Source organism: Cydia amplana, chromosome 9 (assembly GCF_948474715.1).
Source record: "Cydia amplana chromosome 9, ilCydAmpl1.1, whole genome shotgun sequence".
Lineage (NCBI taxonomy): Eukaryota > Metazoa > Arthropoda > Insecta > Lepidoptera > Tortricidae > Cydia > Cydia amplana.
The window spans coordinates 7501992-7528807 of NC_086077.1; the positions used below are offsets into that span (position 1 = coordinate 7501992).

The 26816-nt window shown below is 39.4% G+C and overlaps 1 protein-coding gene across 1 annotated transcript in view; it reads right to left on the bottom strand.

The window, feature by feature from the left end:
* Nucleotides 1-390: 390 nt before the first annotated feature.
* The window catches only part of LOC134651054 (phospholipid-transporting ATPase ABCA1-like), a 45224-nt gene continuing 18798 nt past the window's right edge, over nt 391-26816 (bottom strand). Inside the window, exons 9-31 of the mRNA XM_063506037.1 lie at nt 24380-24592; nt 23622-23716; nt 23011-23143; nt 17589-17818; nt 17030-17195; nt 16264-16497; nt 15774-15915; nt 15144-15241; nt 14262-14653; nt 13917-14126; nt 13607-13711; nt 13288-13463; nt 11427-11548; nt 10535-10658; nt 8787-8908; nt 8034-8158; nt 5992-6163; nt 4933-5094; nt 4048-4205; nt 2687-2783; nt 1795-1986; nt 1245-1347; nt 391-602 (exon numbers count right to left, since the gene is read on the bottom strand). Of these exons, the coding sequence (XP_063362107.1) occupies nt 410-602; nt 1245-1347; nt 1795-1986; nt 2687-2783; nt 4048-4205; nt 4933-5094; nt 5992-6163; nt 8034-8158; nt 8787-8908; nt 10535-10658; nt 11427-11548; nt 13288-13463; nt 13607-13711; nt 13917-14126; nt 14262-14653; nt 15144-15241; nt 15774-15915; nt 16264-16497; nt 17030-17195; nt 17589-17818; nt 23011-23143; nt 23622-23716; nt 24380-24592 (3764 nt within the window). The 3' untranslated portion in view covers nt 391-409. The remainder of the gene's footprint in view (nt 603-1244; nt 1348-1794; nt 1987-2686; nt 2784-4047; nt 4206-4932; nt 5095-5991; nt 6164-8033; nt 8159-8786; nt 8909-10534; nt 10659-11426; nt 11549-13287; nt 13464-13606; nt 13712-13916; nt 14127-14261; nt 14654-15143; nt 15242-15773; nt 15916-16263; nt 16498-17029; nt 17196-17588; nt 17819-23010; nt 23144-23621; nt 23717-24379; nt 24593-26816) is intronic.

Below are 26816 nucleotides of genomic sequence, written 5' to 3' on the forward strand. Positions count from 1 at the left end.
ACTTTCTCATTTCAAACATGGACAGAGAGCATCATACTATATTTGTCTTACACTAGTACTAGCACCCAAAAGAAAAGGATGGGTATTTCGTAATTCCGGCGGTAATTCGTAAAGCCTCAGATCGCATATTTATGGCCCTCACCTTCGGTTCGGGCCACAAACACCTGCCATCTGGAGCATTCACGAATTCACCTCCCTAGGTATGTAATGTACTATTCTTAACCCTTAAATTAAACCATTTGACATCCCTTTCTAGTCATTTGACTTCGAACCGTAATTCTTATTATAGAGATGCGTTTTTGTTTTAAGTATGATGGCAAGTACGTTGCCTCTGGACTATGGACTTAAAATCATTTCATTTGCCTGTCATACTCAAAAAATGGCTTACCTTCAAATACATAGGCTGTCCTTACCCGGCCTTGTATTTAGGATTGGAGTCTGCCCTAGTGAACTTAAGGAAGACCTGTTCGAGAGAGGTCTGCGTGACGGAGTAGTCCTCCATGGGGAGCTGCGAGCGCAGCCCTTCCATTACGTGGAACACTTGCCACCACGGCAGGCCCGGGTCTTTGATGTAGTACGTGTTGATGCCCAGGTACGATTCTCTGCGAAATTCACAAAAAAATCAGGATCCGATTTTTGAAGTGAAAACTTCTTTAGCGGCGCTGTGCACTTTTTGAGGTGGGTAAAAAATGTTAAACTCGAGACAGATCACGTGACCGTAAGACGGACACGTGACCTGATCGAAAAACTGTTACATGTAATGTCATTGAGTTTTTCTTTATTGATTTAAATGCCATCTAGTGAGTTTCGCTCTAACTGGTATTAATATAACTCGAGTACTAACTGTGATGTGCTTAGGGGTTTCAAGTAATTAACGCTAACGCTAGGTGGCGTTAACCTCAATTATACATAGTACATTTTGCACTAGTCATTGAGTTTTCACTTCAGCCGGCACTCCCTGAGTGCAACCCGTTGTTTTTTATAATGGTTTTTAAAGTTACTCTTATTTTGAAAGTAGAACCTTGGAAATAAGAAACGCGTACCTACTCACTATGTAAGTCGGATAACAAATATAACCGAGTTTACAAATGCAAGAAGGCATATGAGTAGTGTTCACTGAGAAATGCACTGAAAATGTGCAGAATACTGTTGGAAAATAATGCCCACGGATATTTGGTCAAATAAGGCCAAGCGAGGCTTAAAAAACATCGTTTTAATTTCAAGGACTAGAAAACAATACTTACACAAGAGTTATATCGTTGAAACGTTCTAAAATGACGGTATTGATATTTTCCAAGTCGGCATTCCTTTGTTGGCCAGCTTGACACTTCACCACCAGTGTGTACCCTGGTAACAAAAAGTTATATGTAATTATTATACATCATGATTCTTAGAGAATTAATCAATGATTTACGGACACATGATATAAGACAAAATAGGCTGATAGGACACTTTGTTATTAATTCATCAGTGTAGCTTCCATAGCAGTCATTGGAAAAGTAATTGGAAATTAGAATTTAAGACGTGAGAATACAGTAAACGATCGAAAAAATTATCCAATAGCTGTTAACAGCTGTCGTGCGTATTGAAGTTGGCAGTCGTCGCACATGTATTAGCTGATATGCCGATCATCTAAAACTGAAGCTTAACAACAAAGGTTAGGGTCTATTATTCATTGTGATAACTCCATTTTTGTTATATCTGCGTCCGGCTTCCACCATTTACTTTATAGAAAAATCGTCAGAGATACAACAAATCTAAACCTTAACGACAACTCAACAAAGTCTACTATACCTTGCGAAAACTTGCTCTTAAGGTGCTGTAGTGATCCCAAGCAATGCAGAACGCCGTTGACCATGACAGTGAGCCGCGAACACAGAGCCTCGCACTCCTCCATACTGTGCGATGTGAGCACCACGCTGTGCCCGGACCCCACCGCAGAGCTGATGGACGACCATACTAGGCGTTTGGACGCTGGGTCCATGCCTAGAAATAACAGGAATGACAAAAATCTCAATCCCAACGGATCTAAATTTGACAGTCAAAATACGATCTTAGTGTAAGGCCTGAGTGGACGCTCGAAGCGGAGCGTTCGGCGGGGCGTGCAGCGTGGCGTCGGGCTCACAAGTGATTTAAGCAGCGTGCACTAAGGCCGCTCCTATACGCTTGCATTTGTTTAACATGCACGCCGCACGCCCCGCCCCGCTGCACGCCCAACTCGAGCGTCCACCCAGGCCTTACACTTAAAGTTTTAAATTTAGAATTGAATTTTGATTTTCTTTACCGACCCGATAGCAAGCCAGCAAAAGCGGTGTTCTACACATCTTGTCGTTGTATGAATTGATACATTCAAAATGCCGTGGCATTTTACGCATTACAGTGTCACTACGCATTACTATTAACTAGCGACCCGCCCCGGCTTCGCACGGGTTAACAAATTATACATAAACCCTCCTCTTGAATCACTCTATCTATTAAAACAAACCGCATCAAAATCCGTTGCGTAGTTTTAAATATCTAAGCACAGACAGACAGACAGAGAAGCGACTTTGTTTTATACTATGTAGTGATTTATAAGATGACTTGAGAAAAAACGCGTATTAATCACATTTCTGGATTACATTTTAAAGGAATACATGAACGAATACTTTTTACTAATATTGAGATAAAATACTATCGAGCTTACCTGTTGTTGGTTCGTCTAAGAAAAGAAGCTGTGAATCGCCCAGAAGTGCCACTGCTGTGCTGATCTTTCGTTTTGTGCCTCCACTGCACTGATACACCTGATAAAGTAAAATTCCGGGTTATTATCATGACGCAGAGAATTAGAGATTCATAAACAAGCACACAAATACAATGATTAAAGTTGATTGCATCACCATATGGGAAGGAAATTACATTAAGTGTAACTTCAGAAAATCGGTTAATCGGTTTCCTCCGATAGCGGTGCCGTCATATAGCGGCCGTCTCCATACAAATACTACGACATCCATATTTAGACGTATTATCTAGTATGGAGACGGCCGCTATATGACGGCACCGCTATCCTAGGAAAACCGATCTTAAAATAGATACTTGCGATTTCAAAAACGCCGGTTTCTAAGTTACTTTAATACATGTTTAAACTAAAACAATTATATTCTAAGTTAAATATTATTAGTTAGTTATTTCTAAGTTTAATAGGTACATCCTGAGACCTATCTAGAGAGATCGGTTCTCAGAAGATCCGAAATAATTATAATCAATCATTTGGAAGAAATGCACGGGAACGGGACAGGTTTTGGCCAAGATCCGTTTTCGAACACCGAGCCACTATAATTATGGAGTTATTCATAAATAAGCATCTGTCAAATCTAACAAACCTAAACCTTTTGTCCCTGTCCGTCATTTTGACATTCCCGTTTGTTAGAAACAAACAAAATTTAAAAGAGCTATATAAGATGTTGCTGCTAAGTTTAGAATACATTTAAAAGTGAAAACTACTGTCTTTGGTGCGACTTGAACTCACGGTCTCTGGATCTGGATTTGCTGGCTATGGATGAGGTCTTGGTGGCTCAGATGGCAGAGCGCGTGAGTATCGATCCAGAGGCCGTGAGTTCAAGTCTCACCCAAGACAGTAATTTTTGCACTTTTCAATTTATTCTAAGCTTAATAGCATCGGTCGCAGACGTTTCTGCTTGTTAAAAATTAAAATATGTTGCTGTTAGTCTTTAAGTTAATGGGCGTATTTTTTTGTTGTCCCCTACACTTTTTTTTCAAATTTGGGATTTTTTATGTTATTTCTACTCAGAATCACGAGCTCTTTCTATCCTAATAGGAGAAAAAAAGTGTCCTAAGGTTTTTATTTCCATTACGTCACCATTTTTCATAGACTTTGTATGGCGGTCGCGGAATGAAAAGATCGAAAAATGTATGGAAATTTTGGGACACTTTTTTTCTCCTATTAGGATAGAAAGAGCTCGTGATTCTGAGTAGAAATAACATAAAAAATCCCAAATTTGAAAAAAAAAGTGTAGGGGACAACAAAAAAAACGCCCAAATACAAACCTGTTTATCGTAATGTTTGGCGAACCCTAGCGCGTTGGCGAGCTGCCAGGCGCGCTCGGAGCCCAGCCTCGTGGGGATCCCGCGGAGGAGACAGAATATTTTCATGTTTTCGCGCGCGGTCAGGTTGTCTAGCAGCGCGTCGAACTGAGGGCAGTATGCTGGGAAATAAAACATTGTGTTAGGAAGGGAGTAAACTGAAAACCTCGAAAATGACTCCTATGACGATAAATAGAAAAAACATATTATAAATTAATAATTGAAAGTAAGTAATAAGGAATATTATATATTACTTTATAATACACTATAATAAAAACCTAATTTAAAAATGCGATGTTTCGCCGGCGAAAATTAGTCGGACATCGCGGGTGATCATTTAGTTACCAAAATGTGAAGACTGTTGCTATCATGATTATCATATCAAACCTTTCTTCTGAGCACTATCCAATATCTACCTTACTGCACACAGCTGTATAGTGCACACCTATGGATTATGTTGGTCCGAAAAAAAAAACTTTTTTTATTGTAACATCGACAAGACAAACCTATCTGCCTGTAGACTGGCTGCAACTGCGTCTTAATGGATAGCCCGAGTACGAAGGCGTCCCCGCTGGAGATCCTGACGTCGCTGGTCAGCATTCGGAACGTGGTGGTTTGGCCAACCTACAACCCACTGTCATCTCACTACACAGCTGTATAGTAACATCGACAAGTACCTATCTGCCTGTAGACTTGCTGCAACTGCGTTTTGATGGATAGCCCCAGTACGAAGGCGTCCCCGCTGGAGATCTTGACGTCGCCGGTCAGCATGCGGAACGTGGTGGTTTTACCAACCTACAACCCACTGCCTCCCTCACTATACAACTGTATAGTAACATCGACAAGTACCTATCTGCCTGTAGACTTGCTGCAACTGCGTCTTGATGGATAGCCCCAGTACGAAGGCGTCCCCGCTGGAGATCCTGACGTCACCGGTGAGCATTCGGAACGTGGTGGTTTTACCAGCACCGTTGTTCCCGAGCAGCCCGAAGCATTCTGCTTTGTGTACGGCTGAAAACGAGAAACAGAAAAAGTTATATTATTAAAATATAGATGACATAAAATGGAATCCCTATTTTCAATAGGGAGTATTACTGCAATGATTTGCCGCCAGAGTGCAGCACTAGCGCCTTTCGTAAACCATAGAGTAACTTATACATACTGTGCCTTAAACTGGTTTTTGACAAGTTTTCACAGACAATAAAATATGACATTGATACATCAAGGCGGTTTGTTTACAAAGGGCCTGCCGGGAAACGCGAAATCGAAACTCAGCTATCTGCCTCTTTATCGCTCGAATATGCAAGTGATAGAGAGGATAGATAACAAAATTTCGACTCTCTCGTTTGTGGTAGACCCTTAGATTGTTACTGATTGTGGAAGTGACGCCCCCTACGCAGAGTTTCGCATAATATTCCCTGTTGTGCAATGCGAATGTACCTATATTACATCAAAATAATGATTTATTTCTTGAAAGTGGATCGAATCGGCTGATTTCTTAGAGATTACTTTCTTAGAGATCTTAAATTGTCAATCGCATCTGACAGAAAACTGTGACCATAGACAAGAACAATCTATATTTCAAGTATTTTTGTGATGGATCGTGGTATATATGTAGGGTTGTCAGATGGTCGGGATTTGGCCGGATTCTCTCGATTTTTAGCATGTGTTCCCGATTCCCGACAAAGTGAAAATTGTCCCGAAAAACAGCTTCACGTTATAAAACAATAATTTCAAATTCCGAACTGTCGTCAAGCGAGCGCGCGGGGCTCGCGTGGTGAGAGACTGTGCAGTGAGCGATGTTTTTTTTCCTGACTTAAGTCCCAAAATCCCGAAAAATGTATATATTTTCCCAATAATAGCGCCTTTCGATCTGGGAACCCTATATATATGTATTCAGTTACTCACAAAGGCAAAGCCTACTGACGGCGAGAAAATCCCCGTAATATTTAGTGAGATCTCTGCAGATGAGACTGTCCCGGCCCGAGACGGGCGAGTGGACGTACGCCCGCTCGCGCTTGACGTCCGCGTCCTCATGGTCATCGGGCGGCGGCGGCGGCGGGCTCGTCTTGTAGAATACCTACAATAAATGGAATAATGTCTGTAATGTATTAGAACAAATTAAACTAGTGGCTCTGTGAGCTGTAGACCTCGCGAGCATAGCTTATTGGGACCGTGCACGATGACAGCGCCACACAGCGGTTTGATCAATCAACAATACAAAGATTTTAATTTATTAAAAAAAAACATACGAAGTGAAAGAAAAAATACAAAAAGTTATGTCTTACTGGGGATCGAACCCAGACTTTCTGTGTGCAAACAAAAAAAGCAATTGATTACAAAATGCGCCATAATAGTTCTTAGCTAAGCTGACGAAATTCGGCTACTCATTCTCGAGTACAAACTAAATATCTAAATACCGCCTAAACCAGCAATACAATTTTTCTGCATTTTTTGCCATTTACTATGTAAACATGTCCCAAAAAGAAAATACTCTTATGATATCGATACGACTATTTGTTTAAGCACGAGGTATCAAAACTCCTCCATTTTTGAAAATTTCCAAAAACGGGATCGACAAAAAAAAAATTTACTCATAGAATCTGGTCACAAAATTTCACAAGAATCGGTTGAGAATTGTGACCTGTAGAGGAGAACATCCGGACATACAAAAGCAAAATGCCCGAGTCAAAACGTAGCCCTTCGCTACGCTTCGGTCAATTATTTTGAGAAAATATTTTAATTTGTTTTTATTTCAAGTAGACACACTACTATATAAATTATAAACTTTTAAAAAATGATAAACATTTAAATAAATGTCATATACTAAGAAAAAGTGACCAAGGCCTCCAGTGCCCCAGGCTGGAATCGAACCAGCGTCCTCTGCTATCGCACACGCATCTACAGGCACCTGCCGCGATAGCAGAGGACGCTGGTTCGATTCTAGCCTGGGGCACTGGAGGCCTTGGTCACTTTTTCTTAGTATATGACATTTATATAAAAGTTTATAATGTCTGTTTGTCTGTAACTGGAATGTATAACATTCATTAGTTGGTGCCATAGACTGGTGAATATCATTTGATATTCACCAGTCGCTTTTCGGTGAAGGAAAACATCGTGAGGAAACCGGAATAATCCCAACAAGGCCTAGTTTACCCTCTGGGTTGGAAGGTCAGATGGCAGTCGCTTTCGTAAAAACTAGTGTCCACGCCAATTCCTGGGATTAGTTGCCAAGCGGACCCCAGGCTCCCATGAGCCGTGGCAAAATGCCGCGACAACGCGAGGAAGAAGAAGTTGGTGCCATATACCAGACACCGCATTATGAAGTGTCTACGAATAGTCTCGCGCACTTAAAACTTTGCTGCAGGGACTTTCTTTATGTTAAGTATTTTGCCGCGAAGTACGTCACCGTCATCTTAATACTACAATCATCGTTGTATATATAAATTTGAATAGCTGTTTTTCATTAATATTATCAGCATTGGATAAATCATGATATCGTCGACAATCTCCAGCACGGTCGCATTTTTATCACCTGTCACGCAGTGCCGGCCCGAGCCCTTGATCAGGGTAGAGCGAAATCTGGTTTTGGCGCCCTTCCTTGAAGTTTTCAAGCGTATTTTCCACCAAATTATATTTCCCATCCGGCGCCTAGAGCGGCCGGCCGCTCCACTCGCTCTACCCTAGATCCGGCCCTGAGGGCCTACCGCGAACCACGTTCGACGTGTTGCCTCTCTGTCGCACTTGTGAATTCGTACGTAAGTGTGACAGGGAGGCAACACGTCGAACGTGGTTCGCGGTAGGCCCTCTGCTGTCACGCTCTAACAAGTATGTAAGTGCGAAAGTGACAGGCGATAAAAATGGAACCATGCTGCCACCGCAGCTTGGATGTCTGTGGGCGATTCCCCCGAAAGGGTTAAACAGCTATTCTGAGAGGACAATGCTCTGACCTTGTTCATAACTTCGTATTCCTTGAGAAGCATTATGGTGAAGACGAGCACTCCCACGAAGGCCATCATGAACAGATATCGACCGACTCCGGGCTCGGCCCAGTTCAAAAATGGGTAGTCTTCAACTGAAAACAAGCAATATATTTATACTAAGACGGTAGTAGAAAAAACTGAAGCGCTGGTGGCCTAGCGGTAAGAGCTACTTGCAATTCGGAGGTCGCGGGTTCGAACTCCGGCTCGTACCAATGAGTTTTTCGGAACTTATGTACGAAGTATCATTTGATATTTACCAGTCGCTTTTCGGTGAAGGAAGACATCGTGAGGAAACCGGACTAATCCCAATACGGGCCTAGTTTACCCTCTGGGTTGGAAGGTCAGATGGCAGTCGCTTTCGTAAAAACTAGTGCCCACGCCAATTACTGGGATTAGTTGCCAAGCGGACCCCAGGCTCCCATGAGCCGTGGCAAAATGCCGGGACAACGCGAGGAAGATGATGATGTAGTAGAAAAAACTAATCCTTTTACACTATACTGACACATTATTTATAGCTGGTCAAGCAAATCTTGTCAGTAAAAAAAGGCACGAAATTCAAATTTTATATGGGACGACATCCCTTCGCGCCTACATTTATCAATTTTGCCGCCTTTTACTACTGACAAGATCTGCTTGACCAGCTATAGCACTATTTTCAGAAGCTCAAAGGGCAAAGGTATCCTAGGGAAGGGCTCGTTCAAAAGGAACATTATAACTTACTGCAACACACGCTGATGTTCAACTTGCTGCATAAGGTATGTCTCGTGCAGTTGTCTATGTTCACGAATTGGTCGCAGAGCGCATCGCACGCCGCCAGCGCGAACCCCGACTCGCTCATGTCTCTGGAAATGACACATACTTTAATGCTAGGTATATATATATGGCGGTACATATTCATCCATCCTAGCCATACATGATACCGAACAACGTAGTGAATGAGGGCTACCGCGTGTTATTTTAACTTATTTTGCCGCTAGGGGCGCTAGTGTAGTTACAGGTCTTTCAAAATGTCAAATGCATAGTAGTAGTAGAAGTTTTGGGGGTTTTCGTGTGGTCGTTGTGTGGATATCACAACGTATTGATTTAATAAAAATAAGCATAGAAAAAAATTGAGATCTGTTTTTCTGGACCACCATCAACAGTGGCGTCAACTGGTGAGCAAAAAACGCTAGCCCTCATTGCAGGCATAAAGAACGGGACCCTAGTTCATTTCATAATAATTATTTGATTTTGTTATAATGAAGATACTTCTTGTAGTTGCAAGTATGAGCAAAGCAAATAAAAAACCTCAAGTGAATGCATGGAGCAATATGGGTCCCCTAGGTGTAAATAGTCGTAAGGATTTAGATCCAAATCTAAAAAAGTGGAATGGACAGACACATCTTACTGGTTGGCTATCACCAGACAGGAATCCGTGGGGCAAATTTTCTTGACAGGTAGGGACTTCCTATATCGATAAACTCAATTATCGATGCTCGTGCTATACACGGTGTAACATGACGAAACCGAATAATTTTAACAGCGTATTCCTGATCATATTTAGAGACAAAAATGTCCTATAAACTTTTTTGAAAATCGCCAGTTTCGGAGTTAATACCAATTTAAAAAAAAACTAGTTTTTATTGTTACATAGTTCAAAACGCCTTTTTGATGGCGATGTTGCTACTATGGGACGTAGTCTGAATATCCTTATTGACAAGTAACACTTTGCAAAAACTAAGTTTTACGAAAAAAAAGTAAAAATCCATTTTAAGTGAAATTTTAACCAAGAATATTTACTTTTTATGTACAAATACATCCAAAAAATTAAAAAAAAAAAACAAACAAAAAAATTTTTAGTTGGCGAAATTGACCTAAACTCATATTAAATTTTTTCCTTCTTTAGACCTCAGAAATTCGTGGTTAAAATCTTTCGCATTCCTCGTTAAGACCATGTATACTAGTGATCACTCAATGGTTTGCTTGTAAAAATATGTTTTTATTAAAAGTGTAAAAATCAAATAAAATAATAACTCAATTCGCTTTGATTGATAATCAATCTATAAAGAGGTTGAGATAATATTGACTATTTCATAGTGCAATAAGTATTACGCCCTACCTTTATATAACCTAGCGATTATTTAAAAAATGCTATGTGTGAATTTCATACTTGTCTTCAAAACAATAGTTACAAAAAACACACAATGTTGGGGGTGATCACTAGTATATAGAACGAGCATCGATAATTGAGTTTATCGATATAGGAAGTCCCTACCTGTCAAGAAAATTTGCCCCACGGATTCCTATGTCTGGCTATCACTAACTTACTAGAGACCGCCATTTTAAATATTGTCGCTAATGATGGGATTGCGTGCGGTCTCTAAATACTAACCCATTATTGGAAATAAAAAATAACCAACTAGTGCAAAATCTTAACGCCCTATTTTTTCAGTTTAAAAATTATCAAACACCGGAAACCAGATGTTTACCTTAAGCTTCTGCATAAGCAGTAAAGTGGCAGCACGGAGAATATCCAATCGAACAAGTTGGCATAGAAGGGGCTTCCCACTTCCGGTAGTCTCAGCACCTCCGTTATGAGGAAAGGCATGCATCCTGAAATACGTGTTTTGATTAAGCATAAGGCCTCCTACTAACGAGCAATGATATTATATAACCATAGATAGGTTATACTCATACTTGAAGTGCACAAAAAATACTTCCATATTTATTTCTGTGCCTACGAAGAAATCTGTTATTTTTGATTAATTTTCTCATTCCATCCATCTTTGTCACACTCGTTGTTAAACATAAGGTCGTCTCTTTCTCTTTCGGTGTGCGGGAGCTCGTTAGCACGTGCACATTTCTCGCTTGTCCAGCCGCGACTAAAGGCAACTTGTCCAATTTGTCACAAGGTAAGCGCTTCAATTTTGGAACGCCTATAACCTATCTTGAGTTATAAATCATTGCTAACGAGCGCTTTTTCAACGCGCGTTAAAAAAGCGCTTGAATCTGTCCGCACTCCAAATTCGATTTAACGATCAAGGCTTAAAGTAGAAAATCCAACAACGCTTGATAAAAAGCGCCACCGCTGTCGTGTGAATAAATACACATGTATCCATTTGTCATTCAAACGCTTTGAAAAAGCTGCCGTGCGAATGGGGGCTAAAGGTTTGACTAGGGTGGGAGAGGGCGTTTATAGCAGATAAGGCGATAAAATATGGCTAATTTTTAATTTAATTTGTCTCTTCAATGCAGTCGGTCGCCCGCCACTGCTTCTTTGATATAAGTCAAACATCATTTAAAGGAAACAAAATTATGGATGCTGCCAAAAACTTATTTATGTTGAAAATAAAGTACGGAGTAAAAAAAAATAACATTTACCCGTGAATACATTAAAGAAGCACATTTTTGAAAACCCTGTAGCGGCCGCGTCGAAGCAGAAAGACGCTGCATAGTGTAGAGGTATAATTCCTAGCGAAAATACCACGAGAACTAACAGCACTCTTCCTGCAAATAGACAAAAAATAAATCAATAAAAACAATTGCTTGTATACAACATTTTTAACATAGGCTTTTAAAGCAACATTTCCAATTATACCGCAAACTTTTATTCTAAGTTTAGATTGTCGAAACACATGTTGTTCCACACATAACTTGTTCTGCCCTAGTAGCACGGTCGCATTTTTATCATTTATTACCATGCCTGTCACGTTCTAACAAGTATGTAAGTGCGAAAGTGACGGGCTTAGTGATAGTCGATAAAAATGGAACCGTGCTGAGCCCGCAGATATGGAATTTATATGACAACGTGTGTAGTGATGTCACGGTCAACTCACCTACTTTTTATATTTCAATCCAATAGAAATAGTATTTAAAAATAACTGCTATATATTTATTTATTTATTGATCAAAAGATCAAATAAGTAACACAGCATTACAGTATAAAACCAAGGCACTGTGAAACTACAAAATATAAAGATACAAAGAAAAACAATATACATAAAAATGAAATTAACTAAATATTCGATTTGGGCGACGACGTAACAGCGTGGCTCCGTAGCGTCGTCAGAGGGCCTACCGCGAACCACGTTCGACCTCCCTGTCACACTTACGTACGAATTTACAAGTGCGACAGAGAGGCAACACGTCGAACGTGGTTCGCGGTAGGCGCTCTGACTCGGCGTGGGGTTCGGCAGGTTGCCCCGGAACCGTCGAAACACCACACCCTTCGGCCAGAAGTCCGCGCTTGCGATGGTCTCCTGCAGCGGCCGCGGCACGCGCACCACAAATGAACTGAAGTATATATTTTTCTAATAATTATCTGGTGCTTTATTTCGTGCACGGTGTGAATTAATTATTTTTTAAGCAGAGGAAAGTACCTAATTATATGAAGAAGTAGGTAATGTTGACTTATTCTGGGTAACTATTTGATAAAACTTGGTACCTATTGGCATTTTACTAGCTTTCCTCAGTGCAGCTTAGGGCTTAGGTAGATATTGACTTAGCGAAGTGCGGATTAGAAGCAGAAGTACAAACTGGTGAAGCTACACACCATTTATGCGTTCCTCGTTCCTGCAATTTCAAAACACTACCTATCACTTGCCTAGTTCATCTGGTGCGGAAAGCATAACCTCCTGGAAGGACGCCAGGTCATGATTTTGAGATGGATGGTTAGTAGCCATATCCACTCCCTGACCAAAGCGCAGATTATTAATAAGTATATATTTTTTTATACCACATCGGTGGCAAACAAGCATACGGGCCGCCCGATGGTAAGCAGTCACCGTATCCTATGGACGCCTGCAACTCCAGAGGTGTTACATGCGCGTCGCCGACCTTTTTAAAAACCTGTACACTCCTTTTTTGAAGAACCCCATACTGTAGACCCTCGGGAAAACCTCGGAAGGGAGCTCATTCCACAGCCGGAGAGTCCGCGGGAGGAAATTCCTCTTAAACCGCACAGTACGCGACCATTTAGGTTCTAGGGTGTGTGGATGAACACCCTGCCGATGGCGAGCGGTGCGGTGGTACAAAGCTACCGTTGGCATCATGTCAAACAATTCTTCAGAGCACAGCCCATTGTACAAGCGGAAAACACATAAGGAGGCAAGGTCTCTCCTCATACTTAAAGGTTCAATACCGCTTAATTAGATTATTAATATCACGGCAGACTGCACCCCCGGAAAAAGCTTCACGATGCTCAGACCCTCTCGGTATTCCGAAAGACTACTACCCACAGAACTTGCCTAATTCATCTGGCGTGGACAGCGTAACCTCCTGGAAGCACGCCAGGGTGATGATAATGGTGAGATGGATGGTCAGCAGCCAAATCCACTCCCATACTAAAGCGCAGACCCACAGCACGGCAGGCCGCACGCCCGAGACGCGCTGGAGCAGCTTCGCGCCGCTTATGCGCTCCTGGTATTTCAAAATTATATTTAATAAGTGTTTCTATCAGCAAAAATTGGCTATTTAATGTGGTCGCATATATCACGTGATGAAAACTAGATAAAACACATAATTTTACTGATTTTGCTCGATTTAGGAGGTAGGTGACTTACTTTAATCACAAAGAGCACCAGAAACGATGCAACGAACGCCATACAAAATCCCATGTTGAATGCAAATTGAAAACCCATAGTCCCACCAGTGGCCATCACTCTCAGCTGCAACAATAAAAAATTGGGAACCTTAAAACGCAATCGGAACACGAACTCTAAGTTTTACAAAGCTTAGGGTCAATCGGTCGGTTATAGAAAGTTTCATAGTTGCCTGCTGACTGACGGTGATCAGTCCGTCAATTGTAGTTTGTGCAACAGGCTAGTTCGATTGTATTTAGAAAATATGTCCCTAAATGTATGCAATGCTTACAAGATTCTCAATGCTATATGGTAACGGATGGTTGACGATTTTCAAAGAGCTCCCGGGTAGAGCAGCACGCATCATGGCATCATCCACGTGTGCGAGCGAGATGGCCGAGTCGTGGTACCCGTAGTTGCTGAACCAGCACGTGATGGAGTCGGGCTCGAACGTTGCGCCTATGACGTTCTCGTAGTGAACGCGCTCGGGGTCCTCTCTACTCTGAAAAACGGTAACCCTTAAACTTTTTACAATTTTATTAACGGGTTAAATATACATGTAGAAAAATAAAAGTTGTCTCTTTTGTTTTACGCGTGCATTTGAAGAATCGTTTAAAATAACGACAAGAAGACATACCAGCTTCAGATAGTAACGTCCCATATCCATCGTAGCGATGTCATTATACGACATGCCAGGGTACTTCGATTGCTTGAAGTAATCCTTATATGCGTTCAGAAACTTCTGGCCCATACTACCAGCTTCTATTTTAGGACTGGACGATATCAGAGTCTGCGTTTTCTTAAACCCACTTTCCAAACTAAGCGTCAAAGGAGGCAGCGAACGAATAAAGTTCCAGGACCTCGCTATAATCACTGATAAACATATGTTGATGATTGGTGATATAATTTGTATTAACATTACAAGTTTATTCCTGGACGAATTGTATGCTAGCTTAAGAAACATAGCCTTTATGTGGTTTTTGAGCAATTTGAATCCTCTTTCTTTCTGTATCGGTTCTAGTTCTAAATCTGAAATAATTAATCACAGTTCAAGTTATTTCACCCACTAAAGCCCCATTTCAGACAGTTCAAGAACTTGCATGCAATTTTCGTTACATTGCGGTATTTGGTCAATCGACTGAATTCACTGTAAAGTGTCATTCAATAGAACTTGCTAATTATGTAAACAAAAGTTACTAGTAAATTGACATAAAGTGTCAATTTTAGTATGGTGGTTTGTTTACATAGTTAGCAAGTTCTATTGAATGACACTTTAGTTAGCAATGTATCGAACACAAATTTAGGATTAACTAATAGATACCGCCAGTACAAGATTTGCGCGAGTTTTTAGGTCGTGCAGTGCACCACTTCTCGCTCAGTGGTGGTCATGACATCCCAAGTGTCAGACGTGGTTTCGAATATTGCATGCAAGTTGCTGAACCGTCTGAATGGGGCTTAATAATGGTAATTAAAAGTACGTGCCGATAAGTAAAAGCAGTGAATGGTTTTGCAGACTTACTGTTTTGATAGTGTTTGTCCATAGGTACTATAGCGTGGTCATTATGCATATTCTTCAGATCAATAGATGAACTTCCGTCTGTTTTTTCCGCTCCCACTCTGAAGTTATTTTAATAAATTTGAATTAGAAATAATGGAAAAGTGGAATAGCTCAATGTCTCGCAAGCGAGAGTAAGTTTTTCCAGTTTCCCTTTATTCTAAGAATTGTGATATCAAGATTCTTTTGATAAGTAATACAAAGTTGCACATTGGAACTACATATCTACGGATTTAACGTTTTTATATACTTACCTATAAATAATACATTATGTTGAATGACTTCAATCTAGATTTGGTAACCGGTCAAAAAGTTTAGTTAGACTGAGAACTCCCCCTCCCCCGTCGCGCGTTAAAACCAGGGATTTTCACTAAAAGAAATACTAATCTGCACGCAATAAAATATACATTCGAACCAGTTGTCAAATTGATTCCGGTTACGCGTGATAGGACGGAAAAGCCCCGAAACCATTGGTTGAAGTTGTATTGACTCTTTTATTAGGTACGGTATGACAACAGAGCGTGTCGAGTCCTGTTTTACGTTGTGATAAACTAGTAAGTACAAAGAATCGGATCGGTAATTTTTACAACTTACTTCATAAAAACTTCTTCAAGGCTGGTGACTGAAAGACCGTAGCTTGAAATATGCAAAACTTCCCTTCTTTCCTCAAATTGTTTTAGCATTTCAGGGAACTTGCTTACGTTTTCGTTTGGTAGGATATACGTTAACTCGGAACCTGAAATGTTTACATGATTCAATAAAAAATATTAATAGAAATCGGTCGGTGGTTAAAATTTTTACAGGTCTGTTTTGAAATTAATATTGATCTTTATTATGGACCCGAAACGCAAAAATCTGTATTTTTATGTCTAATTTTGATAACAATAAAAATAAAAATCTTAGGTAAATTAAATAACATGATTACGCATTCTACAGGAAAAAAATGTATAGTCACTATGATAGCTGAGTCAGTATACCGGCACTTGATCTCAAGGCTGCACGTGTAAGTTAGAGAAGTCCATAAAACGAAGGTATTTCACATGTTACTGAGTACAGCAAATAAATAGATAAATGTATTACCTACCTATGTTAGAGTTTTCCTTAATATCCGGTATATACTGCTTGAAGAAACTCGTCACATTGTCGACGTCGCAGTTTTCGGCCTTTACAATAGTCAGTTTGTAACCGATCCCGTAATGTTTCTTCAGGAAGTATGGCGTCCCGTTGCACTGTAGTTTACCACCGGCCATGATGGCGATGCGGTCGCCGAGGACGTCCGCCTCGTCCATGAAATGTGTTGTGAGGATTATGGTCCGACCTTTTAGAAGATTATATAATTTAGTTGATTAAAACGCATACAGTACATACGTACTGGAGTTTTGTATAAGTAGGGTTAAGGGTTATATGGAACAAGTCTAAAAATAGAAATGGGGGTAAATCCTCTAGGTGTGTGTTTTAAGAGTATGCTTTATGTGGCTAGGACTTAAATATTGACTAGTTTCTAGTCACTAGGATATAGGTATTTGAGGGTGAAAGTTCCTTTCTGACTATAGTGAACAATCGAAAATAGACATCATTTAGTGTAAACAAAGCCATATATGTCAGTTAACCTCCTAAGTCCCTGCGTACAAATTTTTGTACATATTCCAAAAAATATTTTGAACATTCTTTGAGTAACTAAGGGTACCAAATTCAAAAACAAAACAAATGCTTCTGGGTCTCAGGAGGTTAAAATATTCAACTCTATATTGACTCCCATTAAAGTTCAAATTTAAACAAATCATTGTAGATGATTACAGTAACAAATAACCGTTTTGCATTTCCCAAATCACCGGCAGTAAAATACTGACCTTTCTTTTCTTTGAGCAAGAGGTCCCATAATCCCCGCCTGGCGGCCGGGTCGAGGCCCGAAGTGGGCTCATCTAGTAGGACAACCCGGGACTTCCCGCACATTGCGGCCCCGACTGAGAGGCGACGTTTCTGTCCGCCTGATAGATTACTTGACAGTGCGTCTTTCTGTTGAAAATAGTTGGTTACAGACATTTTTGTTAAGAAACAACTATGTGTCAAGAGCCCAAATGTACATCGTAGTCGTAGTCGTTTTTGGCACATCGTAGCTCCGTAGTTGCGTTACAGAAACGGACTTATTTCACGTTATTTTGCACGCGATAATATTTAACCGCTATTTGCTTATATTTTAGAATATATTGAGAATTGAGTAATTTTAGTCCTCAGACTAGACAGCTAGGGTTTGGTTTCATTTTTCCAGTTTAATTAAACAATTAATTTAGTTTGAATTTCCAGTTTATGAGACAAATTCATTGAGTAACAGTCATTCGCTTACTACTAGCTTTGTATTAGTTTCGAGAACGCAACTTTTCCACTTACAAATCTAACGTTTAAACCTACCTTGTCTTCCAGCTCCAACAGCTTAACAAAATGATTAACTTCGCTATCTAACTGACTAGGCGACACTCCTTTTAGCCGGGAGTAGAATATGAGGTGTTCCTCGACCGTTAGGTCCGGGAAGAGCACGTTGTGTTGCGGACAGATGCCGAGCGACTTGCGCGCCTGCTCAGTCTCTGTTACTATGTTGAAGCCGCTTACTGTGGCCGTTCCTGATGTTGGTGGCACGGTACCTGTTTAGATTTAGAGATTAAATTAAAATGCGTCTGGATCTGGCGTATGTAATCAAGGGTGAACAGGCACCTTCTGGGCAGGCTGGCCATGAATAAGCCCATTTATAATTTAAAAAAAAAGCGCTATACAAATCCAACACAGGGGCCTTATCATGATGTCCTTAATTGTTAAATGTTTATTTTAAATTTCGAATTTCGCGCCTTATTTGAATCCGTCTCACACTTGACGGTTCTCATGTCAATGTCACTTCATATTCTTGTACTCCGTGGCACATGTATTTTACAATAGTTTTTTTCTAAAATTAAAGCAATCTCTACTAGATTCCTGTTAATTTTCGTTTCATTTATCAGGTTAAGTGCCCAGTAAAGCCTAGAAAAGAAGGCAGTGCAAAACTCTCAGTGCAAAAGAATAAAAACGTGTACATTGAACTGACAAGAAAATTTCGTGACTTGCAATTGTTTCTTCGTAAAAAGTGTTTGAAAAATGGCATCAAATAATCAAATGGCATTAATTGAAAAACTAACCGGCCGTGAGAATTATGCTACATGGCGATTTGCGGTAAAAACTTACCTTCAACACGAAGAGTTGTGGGATTGTGTTGAACCGGCGGCAGACGCTGTAATACCTACAAAACGAGACACAAAAGCAAAAACGAAGATAATCCTTCTAGTTGATCCTACAAACTATGTACATATTCAAGAGGCCGGCACCGCCAAAGAAGTATGGGAGAACTTGTCAAAAGTGTTCGACGACTCTGGGCTGACACGCAAAGTCGGCTTACTGCGTGATCTCTGCAATACCTCGTTAACCGGATGTCAAAATGTAGAAGAATATGTGAGCAAAATAATGAATACTGCCCATAAGCTCCGGAACATAGGCTTCAAGGTAGATGACGAGTGGCTCGGAACATTGCTACTCTCTGGTCTACCTGAGTCATACCAGCCTATGATCATAGCTATTGAAAGCTCCGGCGTGAAAATAACCTCAGATTCTGTAAAAGCAAAATTATTGCAAGATGTTAGATGTATGGAGACCGACTCCTCAGCTTCAGTATTTGTCGCAAGCAAGAAGCTGCACAGAGGCCACAAGAAGCAGTCTAAAGGGCCAAGATGCTATTCCTGTAATAAATACGGCCATAAAAGCCCCGAATGCAAGGAAAAGCCCAAGGATACACAGCGTCATAAGCAGAGCAGTGCATCATATGCTGCTGTGTTTATAGCTACATCAAGTCAAGATGATGTGTGGTATGTAGACTCAGGAGCAGCTTATCATCTTACAAAGCACAGAAATTTGCTACAGAATGTAGTTGCTCCTCCGATAAATAATATAAAGGTTGCCAACAAGGAAGTGTTATCCGTGCAGGGCGCAGGGCAATTAACTTTAGACACATATGATGATAAAGGTAAAGCAAACAAGGTGCTTTTTACAAATGTGCTCTATACTCCTGATCTTGCTAACAATCTCCTGTCAGTGAGTGAAATTGCAAAAACTGGTGGCAAAGTAAATTTTGATAACAACGGGTGTACTATTATAAACAATAGAGGTCAGATAGTAGCAACAGGCACCCATATCAACAACATGTACAGGCTAGATATGCCTGGAAAAGGCTATGCATGCATGTCTGACGTTGCAGAACAAGAAGATACTTACTTGTGGCACCAGAGAATGGGGCACCTCAACTTTCAGAGTCTAAAGAAAATGACAGAAAATACTGATCATGTAATTTTCTCGGCGAAAACAGAAAATGTGACATGCATAACATGCCAAGAAGGTAAACAGACTCGATTACCTTTTAAAAGTGAAGGGCCAAAAGCTAAAAGTTTGCTTGAAGTGGTTCACTCTGATCTATGTGGACCTATGGAAACTCAGACGCTTGGCGGAGCAAAATATTTTATTACATTTATTGATGACTACTCAAAGAAAGTGTACGTGTACTTTCTCAGGAACAAGTCAGAAGCTCTAGAAAAATTTAAAGAATTTAGAAACGAAGTTGAGAACCAGCTCAATGTCAGGATCAAGGTGATTCGTACCGATGGTGGAACCGAATATGTTAACAAAAACTTCTCTGACTACTTAAAAGGTGCAGGTATCATCTTACAAAGCACAGAAATTTGCTACAGAATGTAGTTGCTCCTCCGATAAATAATATAAAGGTTGCCAACAAGGAAGTGTTATCCGTGCAGGGCGCAGGGCAATTAACTTTAGACACATATGATGATAAAGGTAAAGCAAACAAGGTGCTTTTTACAAATGTGCTCTATACTCCTGATCTTGCTAACAATTTCACTCACTGACAGGAGATTGTTAGCAAGATCAGGAGTATAGAGCACATTTGTAAAAAGCACCTTGTTTGCTTTACCTTTATCATCATATGTGTGTATCATACACCAAACAACCACACCGTATAGCCCACAAAGCAATGGATTATCAGAGAGGATGAATAGAAGCCTTGTGGAACGAGCAAGATGTATGCTTCAGAATGCCAATTTACCAAAGAAATATTGGGCTGATGCAGTACACACCGCTGCTTATGTGATCAACCGCTCTCCAACTAAGTCTTTATCATTCAAAACTCCTGAAGAAATGTGGTCTGGACAAAAGCCGAATGTGAAATACTTGCGCATATTTGGCTGTGAAGCTATGGTCCACCTGCCCAAGGAGAAACGTAAGAAGTGGGACCCCAAAGCACTCAAGATGATCTTTATTGGATATTGTGATCATACCAAGGGCTACCGATTTATAGTACCAGATACCACTACAGTAATAAAGAGCAGAGATGCTATATTTCTAGAATCTACTGTGAAAAGAGATTACGTTCTTTTAGAACTATCTTCAAGTGACCTGACAGAAAATAATAATATCCAGGAAGAATCAAATGAAAGTGTCAGTGACACCGATGTCACAAGTCTAGACAGCTCATATGATACAGTATGTGAGAACAGGTCTACCTCAGAAAGTGATTATGCACCTGATACAACTCTGGATATAACTGCAGTCAATAAGATGGAGCTGAGACCTAGAAAGAATGTGGGTACAAACAAGTTAGAAGAAAATACTTACCTGTGCTATGACGAAGAACCTACGGAAAATGTTCCTGAAACATATAAACAAGCAATTAAATCACTTGCTGCAGAAAAGTGGAGAAAATCTATAAAAGAAGAATTAGATTCCCATGATGAACACAATACCTGGACATTGGTAGAAAAACCCCCAAATGCAAAAGTTATAGGATGCAAATGGGTGTTCCGCATCAAAGAAGAACCAACTGGTCAGCGTTACAAATCACGCTTGTGCGCGAAAGGATTTTCACAGACAGCAGGTATTGATTACCAAGAAACCTTCGCACCAACTGTAAGGTATGATTCAATTCGGTTATTACTCTCTCTAGCCGTTCAACAAAATCTCAAGATGGTCCAACTAGATGTCGAGACAGCTTTTCTCTATGGCGAGCTTGAAGAGACCATATACATGGCTCCACCAGAAGGACTTCCTCATGGAGAAAATATGGTATGTAAACTTAACAAATCATTATATGGTTTAAAACAAGCGCCACGATGTTGGAACAGCAAATTTGATTCGGTGTTGAAAAAGTTTGGCTTTGTCAGTAGTAAAGCTGACCAAAGTGTTTACATTGGTCAAGTTCATAACAAGAAATGTTATCTATGTCTGTATGTTGATGATGGACTATTATTCTCAACTGATGAATTAGCTTTAAAAACAGTAACTAAGGAACTGAATAAAGTATTTCGAATTAAAGTTATGGATAAGCCTAGCAATTTTGTTGGGATGCAAATTGAAAGGTGTAATGACTATATATTTATTCACCAGACAAAATACATAGAGCAAATGTTGAATAAATTTAATATGCATGATGCTAATCCCAACAGTGTTCCTGTCGACCCTCACATGAAATTGCAAAAGGGAGAAGAAGAGCCTGAGAGGAATCTGCCATACAGAGAAGCAGTGGGATCTCTCATGCACCTGGCAACTGTGAGTCGACCAGATATAACGTTTGCGGTCAACCTGGTGAGTCGATTTCTTAATTGTTACAACCAAACACATTGGAATGCAGTGAAAAGAATTTTCAAATATTTAAAAGAAACGAAAGACTATGGTTTATATTACAAAAACACTAATCAGTCCTCAGAAGTGACTGGTTACAGTGATGCTGACTATGCCAATGACCCAGACTCACGTCGTTCTGTGACCGGTTATGTTTTCCTAAAGAGTGGAGCAGCAATAACTTGGTCCAGTCAAAGACAGCAAACCGTGGCTCTCTCGACAACTGAGGCCGAATTTATGGCTGCATGCGCAGCTACTAAGGAAGCAATGTGGATTAAACAATTTCTCACCGACATTGGTGAATATCAACAAGACACTTTGTGCCTTCACTTAGACAATCAAAGTGCCATTAGTGTTATTAAAAATGTGAACTTTCATAAAAGATGTAAACATATTGAAGTGAAATACTTCTTTATTAAAGAAAAGTATCAGCAAAAGATTATCTCTTTAAAATTTGTTACCAGTGAAAATCAATATGCTGATATTTTTACCAAAGCTTTGTCAAAAGATAAATTCAATTCTCTTAGATTCAAACTTGGAATGTGTTCACTTGGATCTATATGATTGTTATTTCTTTGAAATGTGCCTTATGTTGCATTTCTGTTAAGCAACTATATTGTGCTATTGTTATCTTATTTTGTTATTTTGAAAAGGCTCGAATTCAAAGGGAGTGTTAAATGTTTATTTTAAATTTCGAATTTCGCGCCTTATTTGAATCCGTCTCACACTTGACGGTTCTCATGTCAATGTCACTTCATATTCTTGTACTCCGTGGCACATGTATTTTACAATAGTTTTTTCCTAAAATTAAAGCAATCTCTACTAGATTCCTGTTAATTTTCGTTTCATTTATCATTAATGCGATTCAGTTTAGGTCCTAAACAAAATCGTAATAAGGACATCATGGTAAGGCCCCTGTTTTTAAAGAATTGGGAGACCTGATGATCAGTTAAATTTGTCGACGATGACAAATTATGGTAGGCGACTAAAAAGACGTTTGTTTAGCAATGACCTACCCAGGTTCTGGTTAAATAAATAATAAGTCCATCTTATACTTTGTTTCTTGCTGTTTGTTGTTAGTATACTTGAATTCTTTGTATTGTGTGAAGAGATTTTATTATTTACCTACCTGTCAGCATAGATATCGTTGTTGTTTTCCCAGCTCCATTATGTCCTAATAATACCGTGATTTCATTTTCGTATATTCGCAAATTTAAATTGTCTACTGCTTTTTTGCGACCTCTAAAAATTTTTGTAAGGTTCTGAAAGTAAAAAAAAACTTGAATAAATTGACTCTTTGATTCTCTGATGTTTCATTTGAATTGCATAGAAAATAATTTATTTTTTATAAAGAAGATTCCTCGTAAAATGTAATAGCATTTAAACTCTATTATTTATAGTCCAGTTACATTTCTAAGTGTTTACCTATTATTCAAACAAATTCTAACTCTCATGATATATTTCGATTAGTACAATACGATCGGCTGGCAATAAAACAGTGAATCATATTGTATAATGGTTTTCTACTATAATGCTTTACCTACTTAATGCTAAAAACTCTGAGTATCTTGAAGTCTTGATCATTAGAAAACGCTTAATATTTAGATGTTCTCTATACAAAGGTATAAAAACATCGGTTTCATTACCTATATAAAATATTCCTACGCTAATGTTTCAAACGTATCTTAAAGTATCTTTGTAAGTAACGATTACTAAAAAAGCAACAATTGGATCACTTACCTTAATATTAACTGTGGGTACCGCATCAGGTTCTTCGTCATGAACCACTTTCAACAACGCATTTTTATATTCCGCGTCTGAATTATTAGCAAGATCTGAAAAGTTAATATTTATTTTCATAACATATTTGTTTCAGAAGATAATTAATCATACAAGCGTATTATTAAATCATTATTAATGCTAAGCGATTTTTATAAAGCATGTTGGACTTTATATGTTGTATTTATGAGATACATGAGACAAAATCATACAATTTTACTACGACTTATTATGTATAGGTACCTAAGCAATTCTTAACTTTGCAGATCGCCATTACCACTATGTTCCGAAAATGAACACATCAATGTTTTCACACATCTTACGCAATTTATGAATAACACTTGACACACGCTTCTGTATTCAATGTCACGCCACCAAATTGATATCCGATTTATTATTGAAACGATAATTCATGAATTTGAAGAGTGCTATTTTTGTATATAAGTTAAGTCTGTCCTTTCCAATAGCCAGGCACTCAGAGGTTTAAAGAAAATGTGCCTGTTTTATGGGTACCAATAAATCTCGTAGGTGGATTCCTCTCTTAATGATCCAGATGGAAGTGCTTTCTAGCCATATTTCCATTTCTCCACGGGGGTCAAAGACGAGAATGGATCGACCCTATTTCCATTTGGCCCCTTCTCGGTTACGTCCCATCGATTTTATTAGCTAAGTATGTAAAACAATAAAACTTTACACACATGGTACAAAAATGCTCTTACCTGCAACTTTGATTTTATTTGGCACCCAAAAACTTTTCGTAAAAGGAAAATACCACGGCAGGGGCACTCCATATCGCCCCGGTATTATTTTCTCCACATACATAGCTATCAGCATGTACAATATTGTGTCCAGGACCAGCATTATGGCCACATGACCAGGCATGAAATTGTCCTGGTAAGATATAGGCTTGAAGAATTCGCCCCACTGTAAACCTGGATAATTAAATTAGAAGATGTTAATATTATGTACACAATAAAATAGACGGAAAAAGAAATTAAACAAAAAAGGCCTAGATAACTGAAATAAGTAATTAAATTTACCTATTTCAGATACCTACTTATTTTTATCGATTTGTATGAAATAGAATAGAATAGAATATAATTTATTCGTAAATCGATAAAAATAAGTAGGTATCTGAAATGTCGCGTAAATTCCATCATCTCCGCACACAGATGGACAGAGAGGTACATTCATATACCTACAAGTAGAACTATAGGTATGTAGGTACCGTATCTAAATGTATATCTATGCAAACGCGTCATAATTAATTACCTTCATCCTTAGTTACTGACCGCGGTCAATTAAATACGTTAAATACCTGTTAAATATTACAACAACCTACTTATTCGTAAAAGTTATGTATTGTATATTCTATGATACAATAGTACAATACAATACAAATATTCTTTATTGCTCACCAATATGACAAAAACAAAACAATATGACAATATGATCACATTTTATCGAATAGCGATCGAATAGGTAATTATTTCTAAAACCTATCTTATGATGTGTCCCATGATCAAGTTTGTCTATAATACATTTCTGACAACATATACAATTATACATTGAAGTTGCTTTCTCAGAAAATTGTGACAAACGGACCCACCGACATGACGAAACTATAAAGGCTTCGTCACACAAGCGCGTTTTCCGGGCGGGGCGTGAGCATTTTATATGTAAAAGCGGCGCGCCCCGCTCACGCCGCGCCCGGAAAACGCGCCTGTATGACGAAGCCTTAAGGGTTCCGTATTTGCCATTTTAGCTACGCATTCCGAAAAACGATAACAACCTAAGCTTTGGTCATGTCTTGGTTGTAGTAATTTGCGTCTTCATATTATGATTCTTAGTAAATAATCGTAATATTACTCCTCAACACACCAATTTACATAGTTGCTAAGTAACAAGGCAACAACAAAAACGTGAAGCAAGGTCGCTCAGTATTTAGAAAATAAAACGTTGCCCTGAAGAAGATCCGACTGTGAGGTCAATTCGAACGCATACACTGACATCTACATGTCATAATCCGCTGTTACTTGTCTTGTCCTTAATACATAGATGTATTGGTGGCGCAAGCGAGACGCACGATAACTAAATAACATAATTCAGATATCATTCTGATGTCAGTGGAAGTTCGAATTGGCCTGTGTGTCTTTTCTATATGTGACGCGTGTCACAATTAATAGGCTCACTCGATTGAATTAAAAACTAAAATAGAATAGATGTCATAGACATAGAGAAAAAGTGTAAAGCACTCCATTGGTATGTCGCACATACGTACGCAAGCATGCCTAATACTGTTACTTGAAGTCAATTATTGGGCGAAAACTGTAATTTTATATTTTGTTGTTTTGCGAATTCTTTAACAGGCATTGTTTTTTTTATTATGTTTATATACATTTTCTGTCTGAACTTGCATCGAAATTAACTTTAAAAAGAACAAACCAACATTATATCATTCCCCATACTTGGCCCCTGAATTGAAATAGTTATTTATAATATTTATTCATTTCCGATTCACGGAATGTGGGTGTATCAAATAATGACACGACAGATTAGAGCTATCAACTGACAACTCATCCTTATTGAGCGGTTCGCAGGCCGAGAGTTTCTGACTGTAGAAGAGATACCTATACAGTCTAAGAAAAAATCGTGCCACCTAGTTTGACAGCTGAAGTAGATGACGGTGTACTACGGCACGCCATGTTTGGTGCTCACTGGATTATCAAACGTCAACTTTTGACAAACACAGTTACCGCATAAGTATGGAGACGAATAGCGCTATCTACATCAGCTGTCGAATTCGGAGGCTGTGGGTGGTTCAACTTTTTATATTGCCACCGTGTGTTAGGCTCTTAGCACACTGGATCCGATTTCGCACGTCACTCCGATGTGCGAGCGAGATGTCGCTATAATACACGCATAGCGTTGTCTCACTCAAACATCGGAGCGACGTGCGATACGCACGCATCGGAGCGAAGTGTGATAACCGCCATGCAAGGAGAGTCGAGTGAAACGCTCGTCCGCGCTTAGTAGCCATGAGAATTCAGGCCAGATGGACTTCGGTCATAGAATAATTATGCTTATTAATGACTACACGTTCAAATTAGACCTTATTGCAATACCATAAGGTTGATTGTTGCTAAGTCTGTACAT